The sequence below is a fragment of the Ilyonectria robusta genome, assembly GCF_021365365.1.
Source record: "Ilyonectria robusta strain PMI_751 chromosome Unknown BGZ61scaffold_43, whole genome shotgun sequence".
NCBI classification, from domain to species: Eukaryota; Fungi; Ascomycota; class Sordariomycetes; order Hypocreales; family Nectriaceae; genus Ilyonectria; species Ilyonectria robusta.
In genome coordinates this window covers 198,275-220,975 of record NW_025764477.1, presented here as the reverse complement: position 1 = coordinate 220,975, position 22,701 = coordinate 198,275, and the positions used below count along the sequence as shown (strand labels likewise).

Below are 22,701 nucleotides of genomic sequence, written 5' to 3'. Positions count from 1 at the left end.
AATTCCATCACACCGGTTCTCGCAACAAAAATTACATCAATCGATAGATTAAATCGTAATTGATCTGTTACAACTATAATTTTCTTTTAAAACCGACAAACTATCATTTTATTCCGGTTCAAAAACGAAAATGAAGCTCAAAAGTGTCGTGGGCTGTCACAGCTGTGCCTTAACCGCTGTACCATAGGGCAAAAGATTGGTCAATAATCACTATTGTAGTGATTACTGGGCACAGCAACTGCATATATAAGCCATCCCTGTTCAGTGCAACCAGGCCGTAACATAGGCGGTGGGATTGCCTGGTTGCCGGTAGTGCCAAAGGACACAGTGTGAGCAGCCCTGCAGCATGAAGTAAACGGTGGCGATTCGGCTGGCTTGGGAAGCCGGATGTTAGGTTACAGGGGCGAATACAACACGGAGAGGAGGGAGCAGGGGAAACGGTCCACACCTCCGGGCATGGATGAGCAACATATCCGCATAATTCGAAGGCACAACGCTTGTGAGGGCTATGTACCATCCGCAGCGGTACTTCTGCCCATAATCTGCGTTGGCACCAACCCCGCAACACGAAGGTACCTAGTCGAGAATTGCTTTTGTGTAGCCATGGAGAAACGCGCGGGACACACGAACGCGTCGATAGAAGCTAGATGGAGGTGTATTGGTGGTGGGGCTTGAACTGGTCCATACGCAATTTCAAAGTACCGTTGGTACGTCCGAAGCACCAGTCGACCTGGCGGCATCAATTTACTTTCGCGTCCCCATGTAGTCCATCACCATAGCTGGTAAGGCACTCCTGGCGCTTGACTGCCGCATTTGATTGGGGCAGAGAGTTCCGCCCACTGGAGCAGGCAACAAGAGCATTCCAAGAAGCCCAATTTTTTCGACAACTTTCTCACGCGACATGCCATTTATCCAACAAACCCCCGTTTCCTTTCTGTCTGCTTGCGCTACATCCTGCTTTGCGCGATCTTCTGGAGCAGCTACAACTAAGCTTTACTACGAAAATGATTCCAGGGTAGGGTATCCCGGATCAAGTGATCAAAGTACCGTAGTCTTATCGATTCATTGTAATGGTTCTGCGAGCCAAGTCTGGGGTTATTACATAAAAGTGATGTCATGCTACGGTGTGAAACTCTTTTGACTTTGAACGGCCTCCTGGAAAGGAGTTTATCTTCGGAATATCCAATAGACAATCAGCCGCCCATCGCGCGTCCAAGTCTCATACATCATCGAATCCCACTCCTCTCGATGACGTCAGAAGCTGCAGCGCTATATCAAGTACGAAATGACGACCATAATACTAATAGACCGTCACCGGAGCAAGTGCTAGCCCAGATCACCAAATCGGCGGTCTGACCTTCGCGAAGGATCAGAATTCGTTTCTGTTGATCAGACTATAACCTCAAGCCATACAGCAATGATTTCTACAAGGACTATGGACAAAATTGCGAAGTACATCCATACTTCTGGTCTCCTGAACACGATAAAGTCTAACTCGCTTAATAGATTGCGGGAGAATGGCGTGTTTGCTGACTTTGAATTCACTTGTGATGGGCATACTATACCGGTTCATAGGGTGATCGTTTGCAGTCAATCCCCGGTGTTTCACGCGGCATGCATTGGGAAATTCAAGGTAGCATATGCTTCTCTGTGGCGTTGTCCTTGTAACTGAAGCATTGTTCTAGGAGGCATCTACCCGAACGTATAGCCTAGACTCTCATTCCCTGCCAATGGTACGACGGATGGTGGACTTCTTCTACACCGGTGACTATACTGGAGAATCTGAGGAAGACAACACAAGCGAAGACGCGATTCCCATTCTGTCGATTCATGCAACAATGTTTGCTTTGGCAGACAAGTACAACATGGAAGAATTAAGAGTCCTGTCAGCAAAGAAATACTCGGAAAACTTGAAGAAAAACCCGGACGTTGTCAACTTTCTTCTTTCAATATCTGAAGTTTACAACTCTACACCAACCTATTCGAGAGGACTTTGCGATCCCGCTCTAGCTTTTGCTAGAGAGAGGCTTCCCGAGTTTCTGACCTCATCAGATGCCAAAGAATGGTTCGATGAGGCAACCGCTGATACTCCCGAGTTCATCAAAGACCTTTTATATTCTTTTATACAATACCCGCTGATGGGTTATTGTAGTGATTGTGGCAGAGCCAACCCAGTACCGGTTGAACCTCTTCAATGTCGATGCAAACGGTGCGGCAAAGGCGGTGCGAGCACAAAATGCCACGTTAGAATTTCCGACGTTAGGCGTTTCCTGTATTACAACGAGCCAATAATTCAACAGAAAAATGGCATAGCTAAACACGTTTCGCCTTCACCTAGAGACTGTGATAGGAGATGAATGCCACAAGAGTTTGTGTTCTCACCATTGCTAGCGCCTCAGTTCGCTTAATTATTACGGGCTCACCAGTGCATAGTGTTGATTTAGTACTGTAGGCAGGGACAGAAATTGATAAATTTGTTGTCTGACTTAAGTCTCTGGTCACTAGGTTCGCCAATGCCGCCGCTCAGTAGCTTCTCTAGCCTTTGAGGAGATGCCATTCTTCAACATGGACGTCCGCCGACTGGTGACGGTTCACGATAGCAACAGTTTCGTTGAAAAAGTGATTACCTTGGAAATGCCAACAAAACTTCAATGACGACGAGAAATAGGGGCAGGTCCAGGAAAAAAAGATCAGACGGCATATAATAAACTCAATCAAGCTTTCGTCAGCGGGTTCCACTTGGGCTGTAGTCAGGCCTGGTCCTTGGCACCCGAAGCTTGCATTCAAGTTGGAGCGAATGCCAAGCTTGGCCTCGTGGGCGCACGTTCTTCTCTTGCGATGCCGATGTAGGCTGGACCATGTTGAGCAAAATCCGGGTGTATTGGGCCTTTGCCATTTCCGTGACTCTTGCTACGTCGGGGTTGTGGTACTGCTGGCAGCAGGTTGTAGCACGGTGGGACGCGATGAGGTCCTGCAAGGATAAGGATATCTGACCCCCTTCGCCGATCTTGGCCTTGCGGCAGGCAAGCAAGCGACGAGGCGACCAGACGATCGCCATTGGGCTCATGTATTTAGACTGCTACATCTCAGGTGTGCGAGAGATGGACTTTCTTACCGAAAGAGACTGTTAAAATTTCACATCTGCGGCAGAATTGCAGGTGACAAAACCATTAAGTCAACTACCCTATTAACCGACCAACCCCCTCGGGTGGGGTTGGGGCTGGAATTCTCGTTCGTGGATATGGATAGATCTGGCCCAAGGAAGCGCTTGTGGACCTAGTCGCGATGCGTGAATAGTTCAGTTAATAGTAACGCCGCAGAATAAACAATAAACCTGCTCGGACCATGTCTCATCACCGCCCAAGACGTTTTCCCGCAGATCCTGAATTTCCCACGTGGTAGGACAATCGCTTAAATTTAGAGTCGCCTTAAAGAGCCCTTCGTATAGCTTGCAGTCAGCGCCCTTCCTCTTGCGGCTCTTTTTTGCAGTCGGCTTTGCTTGCGCATCGGTATTTGAAGTTATAGGACCTGGGGTTGGTGCCTCCGACGGTCGTGAGATCCCTCCCTCAACTTTTTTGACAAGGCTGTTATTATAGGCCTCGCCGTATCTGGCGTCAATTACCGACTGTGTCTCTTTCTCCTCCCCATTTTTTGGGTTGAGCGGGCACGCTGCCTTATAGTCACTCTGCTTTTCCTTAATAATCGTCGCCTTGGTTTGGTGTGACTTGCCGGTGCCTAGTTGGCCGTACACCCTCATAAGCACGTCATAATTAAGGCATTCTTTATATATCCATTTCCCACAAGCCGTGCTGGTGCATCCTACTATCATCCTATCGGGGTTTGCTGGGGTTTCGCATTTGCACAATATATCAACGGACTAAAGACGGTCAGACTTAATGGAACGTAAGAAACATCAGATCACTAACTGAAAGCTGCGAGTTGCAAAAGTCAAACGCCTGCCGCCAGTACAACGCGTCCTGGATCTTATCGTCATCTAACTCGATCCATTGAACGACAGTAGCCGGCATGGTAACGCTGACAACATTAATGATGTCCACTGTTTGTCGGCTGTCAGATCTGGCGCTTTCCAGCACACAGCCAATGGGGAGGACTCACTATGATTCGATGCGATCAACTCTTTCTGACCGTGGTATAGCTGACGTCCCTGGACCATCTTCTTCCCATCGAGCGTTCCATGTGGCAGCTCTTCAGGCCAGTACATCCAGTACACGCGCGCATAAACGTGGTACTCATCCGCAGCCCGGATCTCTAAGATACGGGCCACCCAATCGTCGGCCGACTGCTTGGTAGGCTCATCTTTGCCTAGACTCGCCGCTACTTGTTGTCGCTCAATAGTCGACTTGTTAGCGACGAAGATAAAGTCTTCATTGTAATACTTGACCCCATTCACTGCCAAGCCGTGTCAGTGAGCCCCTCTTCTTCGGAGACGCCGCCTGAGACTCACGGATGAAGCTGTTGTACCGCGTCATGCTCGGCCATATCTTTCCAGGCTCCACGGTGTAAGATACGTCCATGGTATCGTGCGTCTTGAACGCGCCGGTAGGCAAGAAGGGAGAATTCTGGATCTGCACCATACTCTCCTCCTCTTGGCTGTCGCGCTTCCTCTTGTTGTTGTTGCGTCGCTCTTTTTCTCTGAAGGTAATGAAGAAGGGATATTCCACAGGGTCCTCCACGACGGAAATCCTGCGCTTTCGAGGGCTCATTGTTGATTTGGCAACTGGATAGGAAGAAAGTCAGAGATAGCACGATATATGGGTCCTTGTATCACGGATCAATACCACGCTTGAAAGGAGCCAAACTTATCTGTGACTGACACATCGCGATCTGTAGCAAAATCAGGGGCAAGACTAAAAACGCATATCACGTGTGGAAGTAACGTGTGCTGAAAGGAGACAGCTGAAAGAGGACTAGTTCATAAGTAAAATATACTAATCCAATTAAGGCTTAGATCTGACAGGAAATCTCTTTGACTGGTGACCTTATCGGACAGTTTTTAAGAAGATGTGGAAAACCTAAGTCGGGGCCCGTAAGGTGAACATGTATGGAAAGTCACATAGGCAGCTGGGACTATTTTACTGTTGAGGTCTCTGGTCTGTGAGAGAGGGTATTTGCCATGGCCCCCCAATGCCCCATCGCAGGCCCATTGCGCTACAGGATTGAAGACGGGAGCTGCTACAGGGAAAGACTTGGGATGATTCCTGGGATCCCTGGCGCCGGCGAGAGGAGCTGGTCGACTCTGTCGGAGGACTCGAGGGTCCCCAGCCAAGACCGGTGAGTGGCGTCGACCCTGGGTTGGATTCAGCTGATTCCCCTCCAGTCACCAGTCAATGTCCGCAATCAGTTGGTTTCGCCCCCAATCTCTCAGCCATCCGCCATCGAGCCAGGGGGGCAGGGTGCTGAAGCCTGGAGGCGGCATCTTTCAGCTGCAAGCCCGTGCCAGGAAGTTTCTGGATCTGGAAGAGGACACGGCTGGTGGCGGCCAGACAGATTCCAATTCTCTCTTGTCACCCTTGTCGCCCCCGGTCGCTACCAAACAGGGTAACGACCCACCTGGACTCTTCGCACCCAAGCCCCTGATGCCATGGAGAACTCGCCCCCAACCCCAAAACAGCCCCCAAGAGAGAGAATACCTGGGACTATCAGGCAATACCCGCAAAGCCTCTAGCCACTCAGAAGGTGCGGCAATCCTCTGTATGAATCCACTGGGACCGAATCCAGTGTATTAGGGTTATGAGATCGGGAACTAAATTGAAATACATCCATGACCTAACTTATGAGTCCCGACGAACAGGACCCTCTTTGGATTTGGCGGCCCTGAATGCTTGATGTGATGAGTTAATTCCTCGATGTGAACACCAGAAGAGATAGGAAACGGCATTTGAATCAAAGCAGCCATTTTTCGGTCTACATTGTTTAAGCAAGGGTATCACAGACCACAATTCCCTCCTGGCTCTAAGCCACATTCTTCATCCAACGCCATGCCGCTGTATCAATATGCAAAACAATTCCCATTTTCATGACTCCGTCACAAATGGCTCCCGACCATTTCCCCAGGACCTTGCGGTCAAGCGCAGAACTCCTAGTAATCATTCCCCTGCTACTGGCCCAGCCACTAAGTTGTTCACTCCGTCAAACGCGCCCAACTAATCATATTTGTGGTTGCCCAGATGGCCAGCGGAGTGCGGTGGGCCAACAACTCTTGGGGCCCGTCCTGTGGCCGCGCCATCATGGCGAGTAGGGCCTTGCGGAAGTTGTCAATCTTCTCCACTGTGGAAACGGCGCTGAGATCGCCGACTGGCTCTGGTCAAACAAGTCTTTACTGATTCGCCCCTACAAATACCACCCGTACAGCAGCATACGCCGCTACGACACTGGCAATACCCTCTGGTGGTGCCGTAGAGTAAATTGCCACGAACGCTGCAAGAAAACAGGAAAAATAGGTCCTAGAAAAGGCGTTGGTTTAGCCCAGTGCCGGGCCTTGCTGTATCAATAATGAACGGCTCCTCATGTGTGGTTGCGAGCTTTATCGGCGGGCGTGGATTCGGGTTCGTTGACGGTGGGTGCAGTCTGTATAGAGGAAATCTGGTCTTGGAGAGGTTGAATGTAACCGGAGGCTAGTACCTCCGAGGGGAGGCTCATAGAAGCCAGGGTGGGCGATAGCAGGGTCGGAATTTCGCATCGGAAAGGGGTCGAGAGTCGATTCGGTGGCCAAGAAAATCCAGAGGAGCACGTGGCGGACGAATCATGGTGTTCTACCTCGCGCAAGTACGGCTGGCGGGATGTCGAGGATCAAGGTCTCGGTGAGACAAGCCCAAGCAAGCTTGATCTGGGTCAAGGAATCATGCTACCAAGGCCCGCTTGAAGGAGAGAGCCTGGGGCGGAGCTTGCAACGGCGCGCACGCTTATCGCGCAAACGCGTTCGCGTCAAACGAAGCGTTCAGCGGCGCACGTCTGGGGCCACGGATGAGGGGACGCTAGTGTCGAAATGGGCTACTAGGGGGGTCTCGTCATTTCATTACAGCTCAACCCCCCGTTCGTCCCTCACGGGGGGGCGAGCGACCAGACAAAAGTCTAGCGACTCGACGATATACCTCGAAAATAGGCTTATGCACTAACAAAATCATGTACTACATATATTACCCCGCCAATTATTACTCTACACCATATGATCAGGTACATTGCTAGCACCAAGACTTTAGTGTAAACTGAGGTATATAAAATTGTTTAGTCGCTAGACTTTTGTCTACGGAGGTTGACTCTTGAATTATTGTTAGCTTCGACCCATACAGACAGGGGGGTCAAGTTGGTCACCATGGGCATATCTCTACATGGCCAGAGAGAAAATCTACCCTATATATCAGATTGTTCACTAGATGTAAAATACAGCACAATAGTTTTCAGAGCTTTAAAGTGATTAATATAATACAAGTATTTTTGTAGTATATTTTGTACTTTTCGTATATTTTTATCATTTATTATGATTTTCCTGGCTATTTATTGAGTATTATTTTCTTCTGAAGCGCTGTACTGGTTGTGTCTTGCGCTGAAAATGCTACCAAAAATCACACCCTTGACCAGTGGGTCGAAGCTAACATTAATTCAAGCGTCAACCTCCGTAGACTGCTGGCCTCTTTTAAAACATTGCTGCTGCAGGCGGAGGCGTACGGTGGCACATTAGGCACGGTCCGCCAACGGTCGGAAACCCAAAATCGGAAATTTTCATCGCCTTTGAATATAGGGCTGCAGCCCCTATAGCCCGCTATAAGATACAGGGCTCTAGCCACTATAACCCGCAATTTTTTCAGCAGGCTACAGTGGCTCCAGCTCCTAGCTTTATAGCAAGCTATATCTACACCAGCGAGCCTCCTACTAGATGTAGGGCTGTAGCTACTATAGCCCGCTGTATTAAAGAAGGCTGCAGCCAATGTAGCCCTGTGCAAGAGGCAGGGCTGCGTCTGCTGTAGCTCAGTGCGAAAGTGAGGGCTGCAGCTGCTAGGGCTTGCTATATTATAGTGGGTTATAGTGGGCGAGGTGCAGTCACTATAGTCCGCTATAAAAAATGCAGATTATAGTGGGCTATAGTGGCTGCAGCCCTATATTCGATTTTCTAGAAACTTTGCGGTTTTGGGTTTCCGACCGTTGGCGGACCGTGCCTAATGTGCCACTGTAGAGGCGGACTCTCAGAGAAGATCAACGCGCGGGCTCGCTGCTGGTCCGCAGTACATTTTCCATGACGACCCGAAGTACTCGGATCACCACGGGGCGGGGCGCCTAGACGCAAAAGGGACTGACAGGGAGTTTTGCAACAGTCCCCCCTATCGCCCACCGCGCAGTTTAAATGCTCACGAACAAAGATTGGGAATTTTTCATTCTTCTTGGGAGGAAAAGCTGCGTCGGACGACGAAAAGTGGAAACCAAACATGCAGGCCATGCGTGCGGCAATCAAATTTGCTATCGCGACAAACAGGCTCGATGCGGATCAATGGCATCGGCAAACTAACCTCTAGCGTGCGACTATACTAACAAAAGCAGCCTCGATTTTGGCAGACCGTGCTTCAGCTGCTGAAGATAGGATGCTGAACACTTGCAGAATTTGGCCTTCAAGCAGGCCTGTCATGGAACAAGCAGCGACGAGGTTGAGCAGCAAGCGATGAGACGACGATCCGTGGGGCTTGGGGTGTCAGGTACCAAATGTTCTGAAATGTGAACTAGATTGTGTCAAGGCCCTAGGGACTTCCCTCCGGGCGAAATAAAATCCGTCCATCCGTAACGGCCCTCGGCCTTATGCAGGAACAAGATGCTCCTACCGACCGATTCCGTAAAGCAGGCCCACTCATGATTCTGTAAGCCAGCTTTTTCGTCCACTTTTTGTCATCGTCCAAAGTCCTTAAACGCAAGCGGTCCCAGGACCGTAAGCGCACCCCTGTCAGGGTTCCACCTGAAAGGTCACGTGTACGCTCAGACACAGTGCACAGAAACCGGCCGGCCAAGGGCCTCTAGCCTTACGGAAGCTGGCCGCTACTGAGGGCGAGCCATACATGCACCGCCCCGTACACGCGCTGGTCTATTAGTCAGCAACAGCACTATAAATCCCCTCCCTAAGTGCCCTAAGGGCCCTGTATTTATGGGCTATCTTGACCACGCAAAATACAGCATTTTGCACCCCTTCTATGGCCTTCTATATGACATTTACTACAGGTAGGTAATTTCTTTTCTAGCGGCTCCTGCAGCTCGGGCTCTTGGGGCTGCTGGGGCTGCTGGGGCTCTTGTGTTAGATTGGATCATGTACAAAGCACCTGATCGGGCGGTCACGTGGTGACCTCCAGGGTTGAGACTGCCTATTGGTGCAGATACCTCAGGCCCCCACTTTTAGTGGTGATTGCAACACATTCGCAGTCACGGCCGGGAGACCTCCCAGATACACACAGACAATACACACACAATCAAGTCATCCAAGTGCCACGCTAGCTCTCCGACATCTTGAGGCTGCTGGCGGGGGGGCTCTCGGGGCTGCTGGGGCCCGTGGTTGTGGTGAGAAAATCGGGTTTCAGTGCGATGTTTGAGATGCCACAATTCGTAAGAGTCTTCCTTTGCTAGAATTGAAAATTGGCAGCCTTGACGCCAGCGATTGCAAGCATATAAAACAGTAGGTCGCTCAGAGCCTTGCCAAAATGAACGTGAGCGGCGAATAATAAATTTATAGCCACCAATTGCTGCATAAATCATAAGATCTAAGTGAAGATCTTCTCGTGAGGCATAAACTTGTTGATGTGGAAAGTCCATTGTTGTTACAGGGCATTTAGGGCACTTAGGGAGGGGATTTATAGTGCTGTTGCTGACTAATAGACCAGCGGTGCGTGTACGGGGCGGTGCATGTATGGCTCGCCGTCTGGTCTGGTCTAGGGGTCCAGACCAGACCAGACCAGACCATTCCGATCACTGTGGTCAGGGCAAACGTTGTTCTCGGGGGAGAGCAGCAGAAGTAGGTTGGGACTTAGGGGTGAGGAGGGTGCAGAGAAGCAAGACACGGGACTCCGCTGAAGCAACAGATACCTGCACACGCTTATTCATATGATTGCAACAGAATCATCGAGATACCCAACGGCAATGGGAGTAAGCCCAGCTTTCCTTTCACATGTTGTCGCCTTGGTGAAAATAAGGTTTGCCGTTACACAACCTGAGAACGCATGGGCTAAACGGTTTGCGCCGAAGGGCGGGATCAATCGTGGCATACGTTTATCACCAATCGGCCCCGTCTCCGGTTTCTCTCTGTTACTCACGACAGGCTCTGCAGCTGTATAATAACTTTTAGAGCTGGTGCCCGAATGCGACATTACGGCATCGCGTCAACAACTCAAGCAGTCCGTCAGCCGGCGCATCCGGCGCATCACAGGCGGACGATTAGCGTCTGAGCGTAGGTGCTGCGGGATCGCCTAGATCATTTGGTGGTAGTGATTACATGGCTGGAGCGAGCTCCTCGCGTGATATTGTGCTATGCTACAGACGTTTCAAAAATAGCCTTCGTTTGAACAAACTCTCTTCCTTTCTTTCCGCACAGCCTTCTTGCATTGCGAGTGGGTTAGAACTTGCTAATAACACCATGAGACGTGGTAGAGAGAATAAATGGAATGAGCGAGGATTTACCTTATACGAGTTCGGGAGATCATGTCAGGAACACAGGAAACAGGATCGTATCATAGCAACAGGTGCCCTCTGGCTTTGCCTCGGGCGTAATAGACTGCGTCAGCGTTTCGTTCTGTTGAACCACTTCTGCTGCTACTTACTCATCCCGTTCTAGTAATTCCCCGGCAAACGGACTCCTTGCACGTCTCGCCACAAGGCTATCAGGCTGCGGTACGTAGCTTACTTCGCAACTATGCTGACTGGCTACCCATTATGGTGCTGCGGACAAGGCCACCACTGCTACCTACAGTTTGGTTGGTTGTTGGACAGTGATGACAAAGAAGCTGGCGACACATATAAACACCGAGCAACGGCACTCGCCTAATCGCCCTGGACGGTGGCGCCTGCTTTCGCGGCACCTTCGCTTATGGCTTGAGGAATTTTACGTCGATCCTCCATCCTAACTCTCCGCCCGAGATTTATCGCTTAGGTCTCAAGCCAGCTATGTACTGCTGCCATAGAGGGCGCTGTAATTGTGAAGGGCTGCCTGCCTTAAATTGGGGGCAAGTTGGATCATTGGCGAACTGACAAGAGAAGGAATTTTGGTTTGTGAGAGAGCTCTCAATTTTTGTAAAGCTGGAATGGAGCTATCACTGTACGAACATAAGCGCTCTGCAAGAGGGTGGTAAGCTAAAGTCATTGGATGTCAGTTTCAGCTAATGTCTGCGTCTTATTAATTACAAGATCAAGGTTTGGCATATGGAAGAGAGAAGGAATTCGGTTCATGAGAAAGCTCTCAAGTTTTGCAAAGCTAGAATGAAGCTCTCGATGTACGACCATAAGCGATCTGCAGGAGGGTGGTAAGCTAAAGTCATTGGATGTCAGTTTCAGCTAATGTCTGCGTCTTGTTAATTACAAGATCAAGGTTTGGCATGTGGAAGAGAGAAGCGTGACCCATGGTATCCCGTTAACCTTGTAGCTGGTATAATGCATAACAACCTCCACTCCTACCATGTCTGTACAGCTATTTGGGGGTAGGCGGAGATAGGAGTAGAGGAGTAGTGTGACGGGACAAGAGCACGAACGAGGTCGAGTGCGACTTGGGCAAAATGATTGTTTACAAGGAGAGAAAGAGATTCCTAAGGAAAGCTCTGACTTAAAGCTATTTACACAATATTCATAAAGTGAGACTATTCATAAAGTATGAAAGTCACATGATCCTTCCCTCACAGTAGTTTATTAGTGGGTCCTGACCAGCCTCTTCCAATGCGTCCCATGAAGCCTGAATGGATAGCCAACGTGGAATGACCTCCCCAAGACCCGCGCGGTCGCGTTCTGAGTTGGCTTGGGCATGGCCAATCGGCTGAAGAACTTTGAATAACATTTCCAGATTGGCCCAAAATTCGAGATCGTTGATATATGATATCACCTGAGGTAGACTTGACTGTGTCACCTGTTCCTCCTCTTTGACAATTACCGGCTTCATTCCGTTGAGAATAACTGGATCGCGTGCGAAAGCTCGAAGGGCGTCTTTGTTGGCAAACACAGATTTAACAGCAGCAAGTTGTGTTCCCCAGCGTGTGATTGCAGCAGTAATGAACGCCTTGCGCTGCCCGTAGCATTCCTGCTGATGAATGCGAAGCCTTGACAACTGCAATTTGGCTTTCTTAAAGAAGGCAATGAGAAAAGTAATCTTCCCAAAGATTGGCATCCACCGCTTCGACTCCACAATATCTTTGATAAGCAATTGAAGTCCGTGAGAATCGCACAAGATATAAAGGCAGTGGCTGAACTCTGGCAGCGCTTTCATTTCTCGATGAAGCTTTCTCATCGTGCTACATGTATCTATACAGATAGCATTCAGCCGCGAGAAATCGTGTCCGAATATTTCAAGAAGAGATGGCTTGATAAGGCTCAAGGTCGTCAATGCCGTGTGATCATGATCTTTAGTATCGATTGTCGTCCAGTAAAATGCAACCGAACTAGGAATTTCAATAGATATATTGATAATTCGGTTGCTTGAGATATCATCTGAGGCATCGAATATGACGTTGAGATGCGGGGCCTCGTCCAGAAGAGCCTTGACACGTTGCTGATAGTCCAGGTAGACAGGGTCGAGGAATGAGGCAACTCGATTGCAATCTGGAGGTTTATATGCCGAATTTAGCATTTGGAATAGTTTCAGTGTCTCAGGCTCTTCATAGAGGGAATAGGGTTTGCCGGAGGTAAAGACTGCGACGGCGGCTTGACGGTCCAATGCATCCTTAGATGCTTTGCTAACACTATCCAACTTAGTGTTGATGAGCGGTTGTCGGCTGGGAATGACTTCATGAAGCTGTCGATATGCGGTGCATTGCGTGTGAAGGTGTCGAAGTTGTTTGGAGGTGTGCTTCGCCATAGTCTTTGAGCAGAGCTTGCAGACTACACGGTTCAGCGTAAAGCCCTCTTCCGAAGCCGGCCGGAAATATTCGTCAATGCCATGAAGTTTAGGACGACCTCCCCGATTGGTCATATTGACTCAGTAATGACCATAAATAGTTGTTGTCGGTGAAGAAATCTCAACAGCAACATCGGGGGGTGATGAAGCCTCCTCCTCAGGGGTTACAACAACTCATGGTCGTCCCCCACCCCAACCCCTTTTGGGATAGTCACTAAACCCAATTAGGAAGGAGGTTTATGACGGTAAATTACCCGTCAGTTGGGGTTTATGACGTCAATTGGTAACTTGGGGTTTATGACGTCAAAAACGCATCTCTAGTCTGTCGCAGACCTCTTCGGGAGCGCCCCGGCTTGTTGTGGGTGGAGGACTCCCAGCTGGTTCGGGCTGCGAACCTCCCTAACCATCGACAATGCCAGAATGGCAGCAGCAAACCGTGACGACTGTACAATGAACTCCTTGGGGACCTCAGGGCCGACGGCCATGGCAGAGTTCATGTGGGAAACCACATTGAAGTCCACAACTACAACGAGCCGAACCGCGATCGATGCCTTGCCGACCTACGATTGACCGACCCCCGCGACGACAAGACGCGCATCGAGCAGACAAAGGGCGGTCTTCTCAAGGACTCGTATAAGTGGGTCCTGGATCACGAGGACTTTCGGCGATGGCGAGACGACAGAGAGAGCCGGTTGCTCTGGATCAAAGGCGACGCCGGCAAGGGCAAGACGATGTTGCTCTGCGGTATTATCAACGAGCTATCGCAGTCACGTGCGGAAATACCCAACGCGAGCAAGGGAGGTCTATTGGGTGACGTTACGATGAAGATATCGCGCCGATTCAAGAAATTGTCGGTCTCGTCAACACACTCACATCCCATGTTATTTTTCTTCTGTCAAGGCACTGATTCGCGACTTAACCACGCCGCAGCTGTGCTGCGAGGCCTGATATACCTTTTGCTATGTCAACGACCATCCCTCATCTCGCACATCCAGGATATATACGACCATGCAGGTAGACGACTCTTCGAGGATACAAATGCGTTCTATACCTTGTCCCAGGCTCTGGCCAGTATGCTCCGCGATCGCCCTGCGAAGGGTTGCTACCTGGTTATCGACGCTCTAGATGAATGCGAGACAGGTTTGCCACAGCTCCTAGACTTTATAGTCCAGAGCGCATCTACGTCTGCTCATATCAAATGGATCGTATCGAGCCGCAACAGACACGACATCGAGCAGCAGCTGTGTCTTGATGACCCTCGGACAAGACTCAGTCTTGAGCTGAATGCACGCCATGTCGCTCAGGCCATCAATACGTACATCGTCCATAAAGTCTCCGAGCTCGTCTCGCTGAAGGGCGACAAGTCATTACGCGACCAAGTTCGGGATGAGATGCGACACAGAGCCGATGGAACCTTCCTCTGGGTGGCTCTCGTCGCACAGGAACTTCAGAACGTTCGGAGCTGGGATGTCTTGAGCGTTCTCAAGCAAATGCCGGCCGGCCTGGTGCCACTCTACCGCCGAATGATGAATGATATTCAGCAATTGGGGTCGCAAGAGAGCGAGTTCTGCCGCCTTGTTATTTCGATGGCAACTGTCGCTTACCGCCCCCTCCACTTGTGTGAACTGGGTGTGCTATCCGGTTTGCCCGGAAATGTCCCCAGTGACCTTCAATCTGTGGTAGGTATGTGTGCCTCATTTCTCACGATCCGGGATAAGCATATCTATCTCATTCACCAGTCCGTCAAAGATTTCCTGACGAAGGAAGTGTCGACTGCAATTTTCCAGCATGGATTCGCAGCCGCACATCATACTATATTCTTGAAATCGATACAGATTATGTCTGAAGCATTGCGGCGTGATGTGTACGACTTACACCATCCCGGTACCTCTATCGACGACATCCGCCCTCCTAAACCAGACCCGTTAGCCCCGGCACGGTACTCATGCATCTACTGGGTTGACCACCTAAGCGATGCCCTCTCGCACAAGACTTCGACGTCTATCGACGACCTCCACGATGAAGGCACAGTTCATCAGTTTCTCTGCAAAAAGTACCTATACTGGCTCGAGGCGCTTAGTCTTCTTCGAGGCATACCGGGAGGAGTGGTTGCGATGACGAAGCTTAAGACATTGCTAGTAGGCGGATTGGCTTTACTACTGAATGTAACAGACGTGCTAATTAATGTCTCTACTAGGAACGGTCCGAAAAGTCCTATCTATTAGACCTTGTTCGAGATGCACGCCGGTTTATCCTATCATACGGATGGGCGATAGGGAATGCGCCTCTTCAGGCATATGTGTCGGCGCTTATATTTAGTCCTAGGCAGAACATAACGAGAAAACTGTTCAAAGGGGAAGAGCCAAATTGGATTATCACTAAACCGGCTATAGCAGAGGATTGGGATGCATGTCTGGCAACGCTCGAGGGCCATGGTTCTATGGTTAAGTCGGTGGCCTTCTCGCCTGGTGGCCAACGCCTCGCATCGGCGTCATCTGACAAGACCGTTAAGATCTGGGATGCCGCGACGGGCCACTGCCAGGCGACGCTCGAGAGCCATGGCCGTCCGGTTAAATCAGTAGCCTTCTCGCCCGATGGTGAGCGCCTCGCATCAGTGTCATACGACAACACTGTTAAGGTCTGGGATGCCGCGACGGGCCACTGCCAGGCAACGCTCGAGGGCCATAGCAATTGGGTTCAGTCGGTGGCCTTCTCGCCCGATAGCCAGCGCCTCGCATCGGCGTCAGGCGACAAGACCGTCAAGGTCTGGGATGCCACGACGGGCCACTGCCAGGCGACGCTCGAGGGGCATAGCAATTGGGTTCAGTCGGTGGCCTTCTCGCCCGATGGCCAGCGCCTCGCATCGGCGTCAGGCGACAATACCGTCAAGGTCTGGGATGCCGCAACCGGCCGCTGTCAGGCGACGCTTGATGTAGGCAGGCACCTTGATACGATCCGTTTCGACGAGACCGGCGCTCGTCTTCTTATAGATGTTGGCACTTTCGACCTGAGCGTGCCCTCGCTCTCGCCGCCCGCTACACTATCCACATCTGGTCCTCTGTATCACCCATGCCAACGTCAAGGCTATGGCATCACTGACGATGGCGTATGGATCACGTATCAAGGTCGGAACCTGCTCTGGCTCCCGTCAGAGTATCGTCCAGCGACGTCAGCGATCGCGACATCGACTGTCGCTCTCGGCTGTAGCTCGGGACGGGTCTTGCTATTCCGGTTCTTGGGGGAAGGTCTTGTTTAGGTGCCACAACTGAACTGTCGGCTGGTGTATTGGCCCACCGGCCCACCAGTCCTCCATTCTATATGCTTTTTAATCTCTTTTCTATTGGAGGGTCGTAGGGGTCGATGTATATTTATATTACGTCTTATTTTCTTAGCGAAGGTAATCTGGGAACTTAGAAGCGTGGCATGCTTGACACAATAAGTATATTCTTTCTAACGAGCTAATTATTGTTTCTCTACTGCACTATATCTTAATAGTACTTTATATCCTTCTCGAAAACTGCTCGACTCGCTCGACGACTGTATATTAGAGCTAGTCGAGTTATAGAAGAGGCTAGATCCGAGTAAGTCTCACAAGGCAATCGCAAATCGGCAAGGCATCGATTGCGGTTCGGTTGGTTGTAGTTATGGACTTCAGTGTAACTAGCTGTTTCCTACAAAAAGTTTGCTATAGTTATATAAGTTATTGCCGCACCGTCGTACATATTAATAATAGGATTGTTTATTACACCCAAGGGAGGAGCAGCACATTGCGGCGCGGGTCGTGGGGCGTTACGAGGCGGCTTAAAACGCATCTTTTGCGCTCCTACAAAAAATTCTCAACGAGCAAACGAGGAATCGAGCGGTGGTGGCATGGAGCGAGCTCGGGATTCGAGCGATATGATGAGACGCGGTGGGACAAGAGGCGCTAAACTTTAAGTGGAGGGGGGGGAGGATGACCTGGGGCAGACGGGCGCGAGATGAGATGCTCGGCTGTTGCCCACCGACCCGAGATTCTGGTTACCCCTTGCTAGAACGCGAGCGGGCATTGGCCAGACAGGCATTGTGAGGTCGTACTCATCCAGTGGCAATACTCAAGTGCCCTGAGGTAGGTCTTGCAATTAACGTCTAGAAGTTCGCAGTGACTGGCTTTGGTCAGTTCCCATAACAAAGAGAACATGATAAACATACCGTTCCCATCTTCCCTTTATCGAATGGATATTGACCTTGCTGGTCGGAGCATGCTCTCTCACGATGTACATCTCCGCAAGTTCACCTAGATCCTTGCGGTAATGATCGGCGGACTTGACGACCCGTGGCTTGGCGGCCTTGCTCGCTTTCTTGACAACCCCCATACTTCTCTACGAGAGTGAAAGAGCATCACCTTTGGCAAATCATAGTGACAAGAAATAGGTGCGTTTTCCTATGAGTTAATAGGCTTTTATGGACCGGCCCGGTCTGGCGCTTCGTCAATTAAAATAAACAGCATAGTGGAGCTGGTTGGATTTTGTGGCAGTTAGTGCAGGCGCCTTACAGGCAGAAGGGTGGGTCCGTACCTTGGCAGCGTTTCCAAAATGGCATCCAAAAGCGGCATCCTAAACTTCCTAAAATGCGTCCCAGACCTCCATAAAATGATGTGAATTTGGTCTGATCTTAGTGTTAGCTTGTTCTAGCCATAGACTCGTGGCTGCAAACGAATCATCGCCTAGAGCCTTGCTGTATACGCGGGGCTGATTTTCTGCCTCCATATACTTCAATTCACGATCTAGCACACCTTGGAGATGCTCTCGCGTTTCAAGGGTCAGACTAGCAGGATGCGTTGACTGACCGGCAGAAGTTGGGCCAGTCGGCCTCCCCGTTGATTTACATCCCGCCATCTTCCGGCCCACCTCAAACCACCTACTGGCTGCTCTTGAGGGAAAGAAACGCTGACAGAGGACACCTTCTCTCCATGGAAGATCAGGTGGGGACTCTATGCCTCTTGTTTTGGGTCTTCCTCTACCCTGAGTGTTATGCCAGTCTTGGCAATCACGACAGTGGGCCTGAATTTTCTGGACCTGCCGGGCAATATATGGATATTTTCGACAATTGAGTCCATCTGGCTGTGGTGGAGAGAGGAAGGGGATCGGGTTGGCGGTAGGAGGTGGGAATTGGAAGTCAGCTAGTTCAGACTGACTTTTTATAATGCCTGGAATGCTCTGGATGTCTTTGGCTGCTTTATTCCGATTTGTTGTTGTCATATATCGATGTCTTATCCGTAGATGAGTAGGCACCTCATTGGATACGCATGCGAAGCCACACTTCTTGCATATCACGACTCGGTATCTTTCAAGATAAACAAAAGGCTTCATAATGAAGGAAAAATAACAAATTTCTCTTGGGTACAAGACGTTCCGTTCTTTGTGTAAGTAAATGGTGCCTCGGAGCCTCTCTACGCGGTTCACCGTGTCGCGATCCTTACGTAATACGCGTTATAGCTATGATGATTGGCTGACAGAAAATCAACTCTACCCCTTGCAAAGTGGGGCCCGAAAATCAACTCTACTACAGTTGATATTGTTATTGTACAGTAGAACTTCCGCATAATGCTCTCTAGGTCATGAGGCAAACAAGTCCCCGTGTACGCTAAACTTGGTTAGGTCCACGAAAAGTCGACCCCTGCATAAGGTCCACCCTTGGAGTTATCCCCGGAGGCCTCTGTATGCTTCTCTATGAGGAGGTTATTAGGAGCCCTGGTTCTAAAGGCCTCAATCACAAGGCTGTAAAGCTCCGTGCTATGATCAGGCCTTAGCTCTCATGCACTTTGCGCAGCCATAAATCAAAGTTACTGTTGCATCGAAGTCTCAGGATGTGGGATAAAAGCTCTTGATTTCTAACTAATTAAGGTGCGAAAAGAAGGTCTTTAAATATATCAATTTGAGCCCTTGAATCGAAATACGTACCATCCAGGATGACAAGATGAGGGACTGCAAATCTGTCATCTAGGGCAGCTAGGTTCAAAGTCACCGTGGTTGACTTCCAGGAGACCGGCTGCCCTCAACTGTCCCTTGGATTGATGAAAGCTTGACACCTTGTGATGCGACAGTTACAGTGGCAAAAAAGTTAGAACTTCAAAACTGCTTTGCCCACGTTCTTTCCACGGAAAATACCCACCAAACCCTCTGCGGCATAATGGATCCCAATAGTCTCATCAGTAAGGGTCTTAATGGAACCGTCCTTAATCCATTTTTGCAGGTTGGTCTGGTGCTCGGTACTGTATTTATCCGCGAAGCCCGGGTCCATGAAAAGGAATCCACGCAAGGTGAGGCGTTTAGAGATAATATTGTGAAGGTTTGTGATCGGAAAAGGGGCCGAGTTGTACTGTGAAATCATCCCACTGACAACAACCCGACCGAAATTATTCAGGGCGTCAAGGGAAGCTTCAAGATGTTCGCCTCCCACATTCTCGTAATAAATATCGATGCCGTGCGGCGCCAAGCAAGCCAAGGCCTCCACGGGACTCTCCTTCTTGTAGTTGAATCCTCCATGGAAGCCCAGGTCATTGGTGATGTAAGCCAGCTTCTCGTCCGACCCAACGCTGCCAATAACCTGCAACCCTTCACGTAAGGCAAGTTGGCCCACGAGCTGGCCCACTCCACCACTGGCAGCAGAAACAAAGATGGTTTCGCCCTTCCTCGGCTTGCCTATCTCATAGAATGATGAATAGGCTGTAAGGCCCGGCATACCCAGGGCTCCAAGAAAAACTCTGATGTCCTTAATACCAAGAGGATTGGACAAGAGAGAGATGCTAGAAAGCTGCGCGCCTTCCAAAGCAACAAAATTTTGGATTGGAACTTGACCAATAACGAGGTCACCTTCCTTAAAGCCGGCGTTATCCGATTTTATAATCTCGGCAATACCAGTGCTTTGTATAGGTTGGTTTAACGGGAAAGCCGGTGCATACGGCTTTGCTTGTGCGGGCCTCATGTGCCCACGCATGTAAGGGTCGAAGCTGGTGTAAAGTGACTTGAGAACCACGCCATTCTGGGGTGCTGGGACCGTAGCATCATAGAAAGCCGGTTCCACAGCAAGATGCTCGCCAGGTTCTGGATAACCCTGGGGGACCTTCTTAAAGATTAAGGCTTTATTCATAGTGGAATTGCGAGATGAAGGGTAAGCGGGACGTTATATCTCGATAAGTGATAGTTCTTGAGATCATGAAGAAATTGAATGATGGTGGAATTAACCGGACCGGAGACCGGAGAAAGGGTTAGGGTTAGGGTTCGGTGAAGAAAGATGGGAAGCCTGGATTTGCAGAAAGTAATGAGATGACACAATTCGTCGACACCGAGTTCCGAGAAGACGGTGATGCGGGCGATCAGCGTGGTATATATGCAAGAATCATCATCGGTCGCGTCTGTGACGCGACATCATGTCTGAAAGTTTACATATACGACACGAGCGTTTAGCCACCCTATTAGCCGATCGGAAATGATGTCCCGAGAAGTCGCTAGAAAGTCTCCAAGTCGGCGCAACCAATACCCCATCGGAGGGACTTAAAAAGTCTTTCCGGGGATGGATCATTACCCAATCGGAGGGACTTAAAAAGTCTTTCCGGGGATGGATAGGGTTAGTGGTTAGGGGGTTAGGGGTTCGAACTCTAACCAGGCTGAGGAGCTACCCGTTGGCATTGTGGGGCAAGCCGCCGACCAACCTCGTCCCGAGGTTGGTCCCATATATAGACAGTTAACTACAGGCCTTGACAGTGTCATAATCAATTCTTTAATAGCGAATAGCGTTAAGTTCTCCGGTGCTCAGCAGTTGCTTCTACTCTCATAAGACAGTACCATGTATTCTGATAGTGTGATTCTGACGTGTGCGTTTCAGGGACCTTTAACTACCATCATGCAGTGTGGGTTCAGCTGCTTCCAACAACCACCAACTCTTGTTTACCCACACACAACGACACACTCGCAAATTTTGCTGTGTTATTAAGCGAATTGATAAAATTCATTTAGGCTACGAAATAAAATAAAAGGAGGAAGAGCGAGATTTGCCCTAGATGGCAAGTCTCTAGATGGCAGGCTCCAACCATCATATGCTACCCCTTCGCGCGATCACAACAAAGTCAAGCTCCCATTGAGTCTGCGTACGTGCTCATCCTATCGCATCTTCCGCTTCTTCTTCGTTTGCTCCTTCGTTTGTTCCCCTCGCGTCTCGCCACTCTCACCATTTACCTTCTGAACTCTCCTCTTTCTTTTCTTGATAGTTGTGCGGTACTGGTCCTCATCATCAGAACCTTCTGAGGGCTGATAATCGTTCTCCTCGTCAACATCCCGCATCCTCTCACTACACGACATCGGGTGGCCTCGGAAAATGCAGGTAGAGCAAGCGCCATGGAACTCATCCTGGAGTTTTCTGCACCCACCAGGTACCATGCAGTACCCACCTACCGGTAATACCCACCTACCGGTAAGCAAAAATATTTTTTCCCCATACAAAATTCACATTTTCAACCTCATGGGAAAAACTTAACAAAAACTGTACAAATAAATTTATTTCCAGAATTCGGGTTAGAACTGAATGAATTTTAATATTTCCTCGGTCTTTTTACTTCGCGGCCGCTGCGGGTGCGTACGACGGGTAACTCTTCCGCCTCCGAATTTGAACTTCCATCCTCTTGCATCCCTCCCACCTCAATCACATCCTCAACAGCCCCTGTCTCTTCAATTGCCTGGTTTGGCTCGGAAGTAGTTTCACCAGCCACTAGAGCCTCGGCTAATGTCATGAACTTCTTGTTGGGATTGGGTATCGCCTTCATCTTCTTGCCTCTACTCAACCGGCCGACTTCCTCCTCCAGACTGGTGACTCTTGCGCTCAGCGAGGCTATCTTTGACTCCTGGGCTTCAAACCCTTTCAATATCACAGAATACCGTCTTCTGGTTGAAGGGCTCTTGTTCTTTCCCAGATCTCTGATATGACGGCTGGTCTTTGGCGTATTATCAGAGTCGCGATGTCCGTCACTGAGGCCCTCTGATGTAGGCGTAGTTTCCTTCTTGTCTGGCTGAATTTCTGGATGTATGAGGGCTTTCCGTCGTGAAATTGGCCAATTCCCAGTCACTCTCCAGCCTGAGAGTATGTTTTTCTTAGTCATACCCACTTTCCTGGCTTTGGCATAAGCCTTAATGAAGTTGACCTTATCCACCGGCGCAGAATCGGTCAGGCTTGCCAATTTTTGGAGTTCTTTGCGATATGCAGCTTTGGAGGCATTAAAAACGCCATTATCCAGCGGTTGTAGGCCGTGAGAGCAATAAGCCGGCAGGTAACAGCAATATACGTTGTTCAAGAAGCAGGTAGCCATCCACTCATCCTGAGTTTTAGGTCAGCGGCATTTATGATTCAGACCAGGTAGATACTCGCAGATACATGACTTCTATGGCCATCTAAGATAATAAGTCTGGCATCAGAATCATCTACTGGCTGGGTTTGAGGTAGATAGACCTCTTTGAGCCACTCAACTGCGATGTGGTTGTCTGTCCAGCCGTTTTTAGAAGTGATATAATACCAGTCAGCTATCTTCTTGAACTCGTCGATAAACCACTGCTGCTGAAGTCCCTTGCCTTTGAAAATAATCCCTGGTTTCA

General features: G+C 49.7%; 7 protein-coding genes across 7 annotated transcripts; 4 read left to right on the top strand and 3 right to left on the bottom strand.

The window, feature by feature from the left end:
- Positions 1-1,417: 1,417 nt before the first annotated feature.
- Positions 1,418-2,357, top strand: BGZ61DRAFT_567484 (BTB/POZ protein; the record flags this gene model as incomplete). Its single annotated transcript, XM_046255968.1, has 2 exons — positions 1,418-1,633; positions 1,686-2,357. The coding sequence occupies 2 exons, from the start codon at positions 1,418-1,420 to the stop codon at positions 2,355-2,357; spliced, it is 888 nt and encodes a 295-aa protein (XP_046095449.1).
- A 703-nt stretch (positions 2,358-3,060) lies between these two features.
- BGZ61DRAFT_465711 (uncharacterized protein) lies at positions 3,061-4,882 on the bottom strand. Its single transcript, XM_046247611.1, has 4 exons — positions 4,466-4,882; positions 4,117-4,410; positions 3,927-4,057; positions 3,061-3,877 (listed from the first exon to the last, which is right to left on the bottom strand). The coding sequence occupies exons 1-4, from the start codon at positions 4,722-4,724 to the stop codon at positions 3,299-3,301; spliced, it is 1,263 nt and encodes a 420-aa protein (XP_046095448.1). The 5' UTR covers positions 4,725-4,882; the 3' UTR covers positions 3,061-3,298.
- A 144-nt stretch (positions 4,883-5,026) lies between these two features.
- On the top strand, positions 5,027-5,785 carry BGZ61DRAFT_465709 (uncharacterized protein). Its single transcript, XM_046247610.1, has 2 exons — positions 5,027-5,292; positions 5,339-5,785. Exons 1-2 carry the CDS (start codon positions 5,135-5,137, stop codon positions 5,745-5,747), a joined length of 567 nt encoding a protein of 188 aa, XP_046095447.1. The 5' UTR covers positions 5,027-5,134; the 3' UTR covers positions 5,748-5,785.
- A 70-nt stretch (positions 5,786-5,855) lies between these two features.
- On the top strand, positions 5,856-6,906 carry BGZ61DRAFT_465708 (uncharacterized protein). Its single transcript, XM_046247609.1, has one exon. The coding sequence runs from the start codon at positions 6,038-6,040 to the stop codon at positions 6,257-6,259; it is 222 nt and encodes a 73-aa protein (XP_046095446.1). The 5' UTR covers positions 5,856-6,037; the 3' UTR covers positions 6,260-6,906.
- Positions 6,907-13,501: 6,595 nt separating this feature from the next.
- Positions 13,502-16,445, top strand: BGZ61DRAFT_594148 (uncharacterized protein; the record flags this gene model as incomplete). The annotated part of the gene is made up of 4 exons (XM_046256827.1): positions 13,502-13,526; positions 13,598-14,760; positions 14,821-15,219; positions 15,279-16,445. The coding sequence occupies 4 exons, from the start codon at positions 13,502-13,504 to the stop codon at positions 16,335-16,337; spliced, it is 2,646 nt and encodes an 881-aa protein (XP_046095445.1). The 3' UTR covers positions 16,338-16,445.
- A 1,237-nt stretch (positions 16,446-17,682) lies between these two features.
- On the bottom strand, positions 17,683-18,429 carry BGZ61DRAFT_371034 (uncharacterized protein; the record flags this gene model as incomplete). Its single annotated transcript, XM_046242061.1, has 1 exon — positions 17,683-18,429. One exon carries the CDS (start codon positions 18,427-18,429, stop codon positions 17,683-17,685), a length of 747 nt encoding a protein of 248 aa, XP_046095444.1.
- A 751-nt stretch (positions 18,430-19,180) lies between these two features.
- BGZ61DRAFT_499932 (putative oxidoreductase) lies at positions 19,181-20,488 on the bottom strand (the record flags this gene model as incomplete). Its single annotated transcript, XM_046251474.1, has 2 exons — positions 19,181-20,199; positions 20,473-20,488. 2 exons carry the CDS (start codon positions 20,486-20,488, stop codon positions 19,181-19,183), a joined length of 1,035 nt encoding a protein of 344 aa, XP_046095443.1.
- Positions 20,489-22,701: the final 2,213 nt, after the last annotated feature.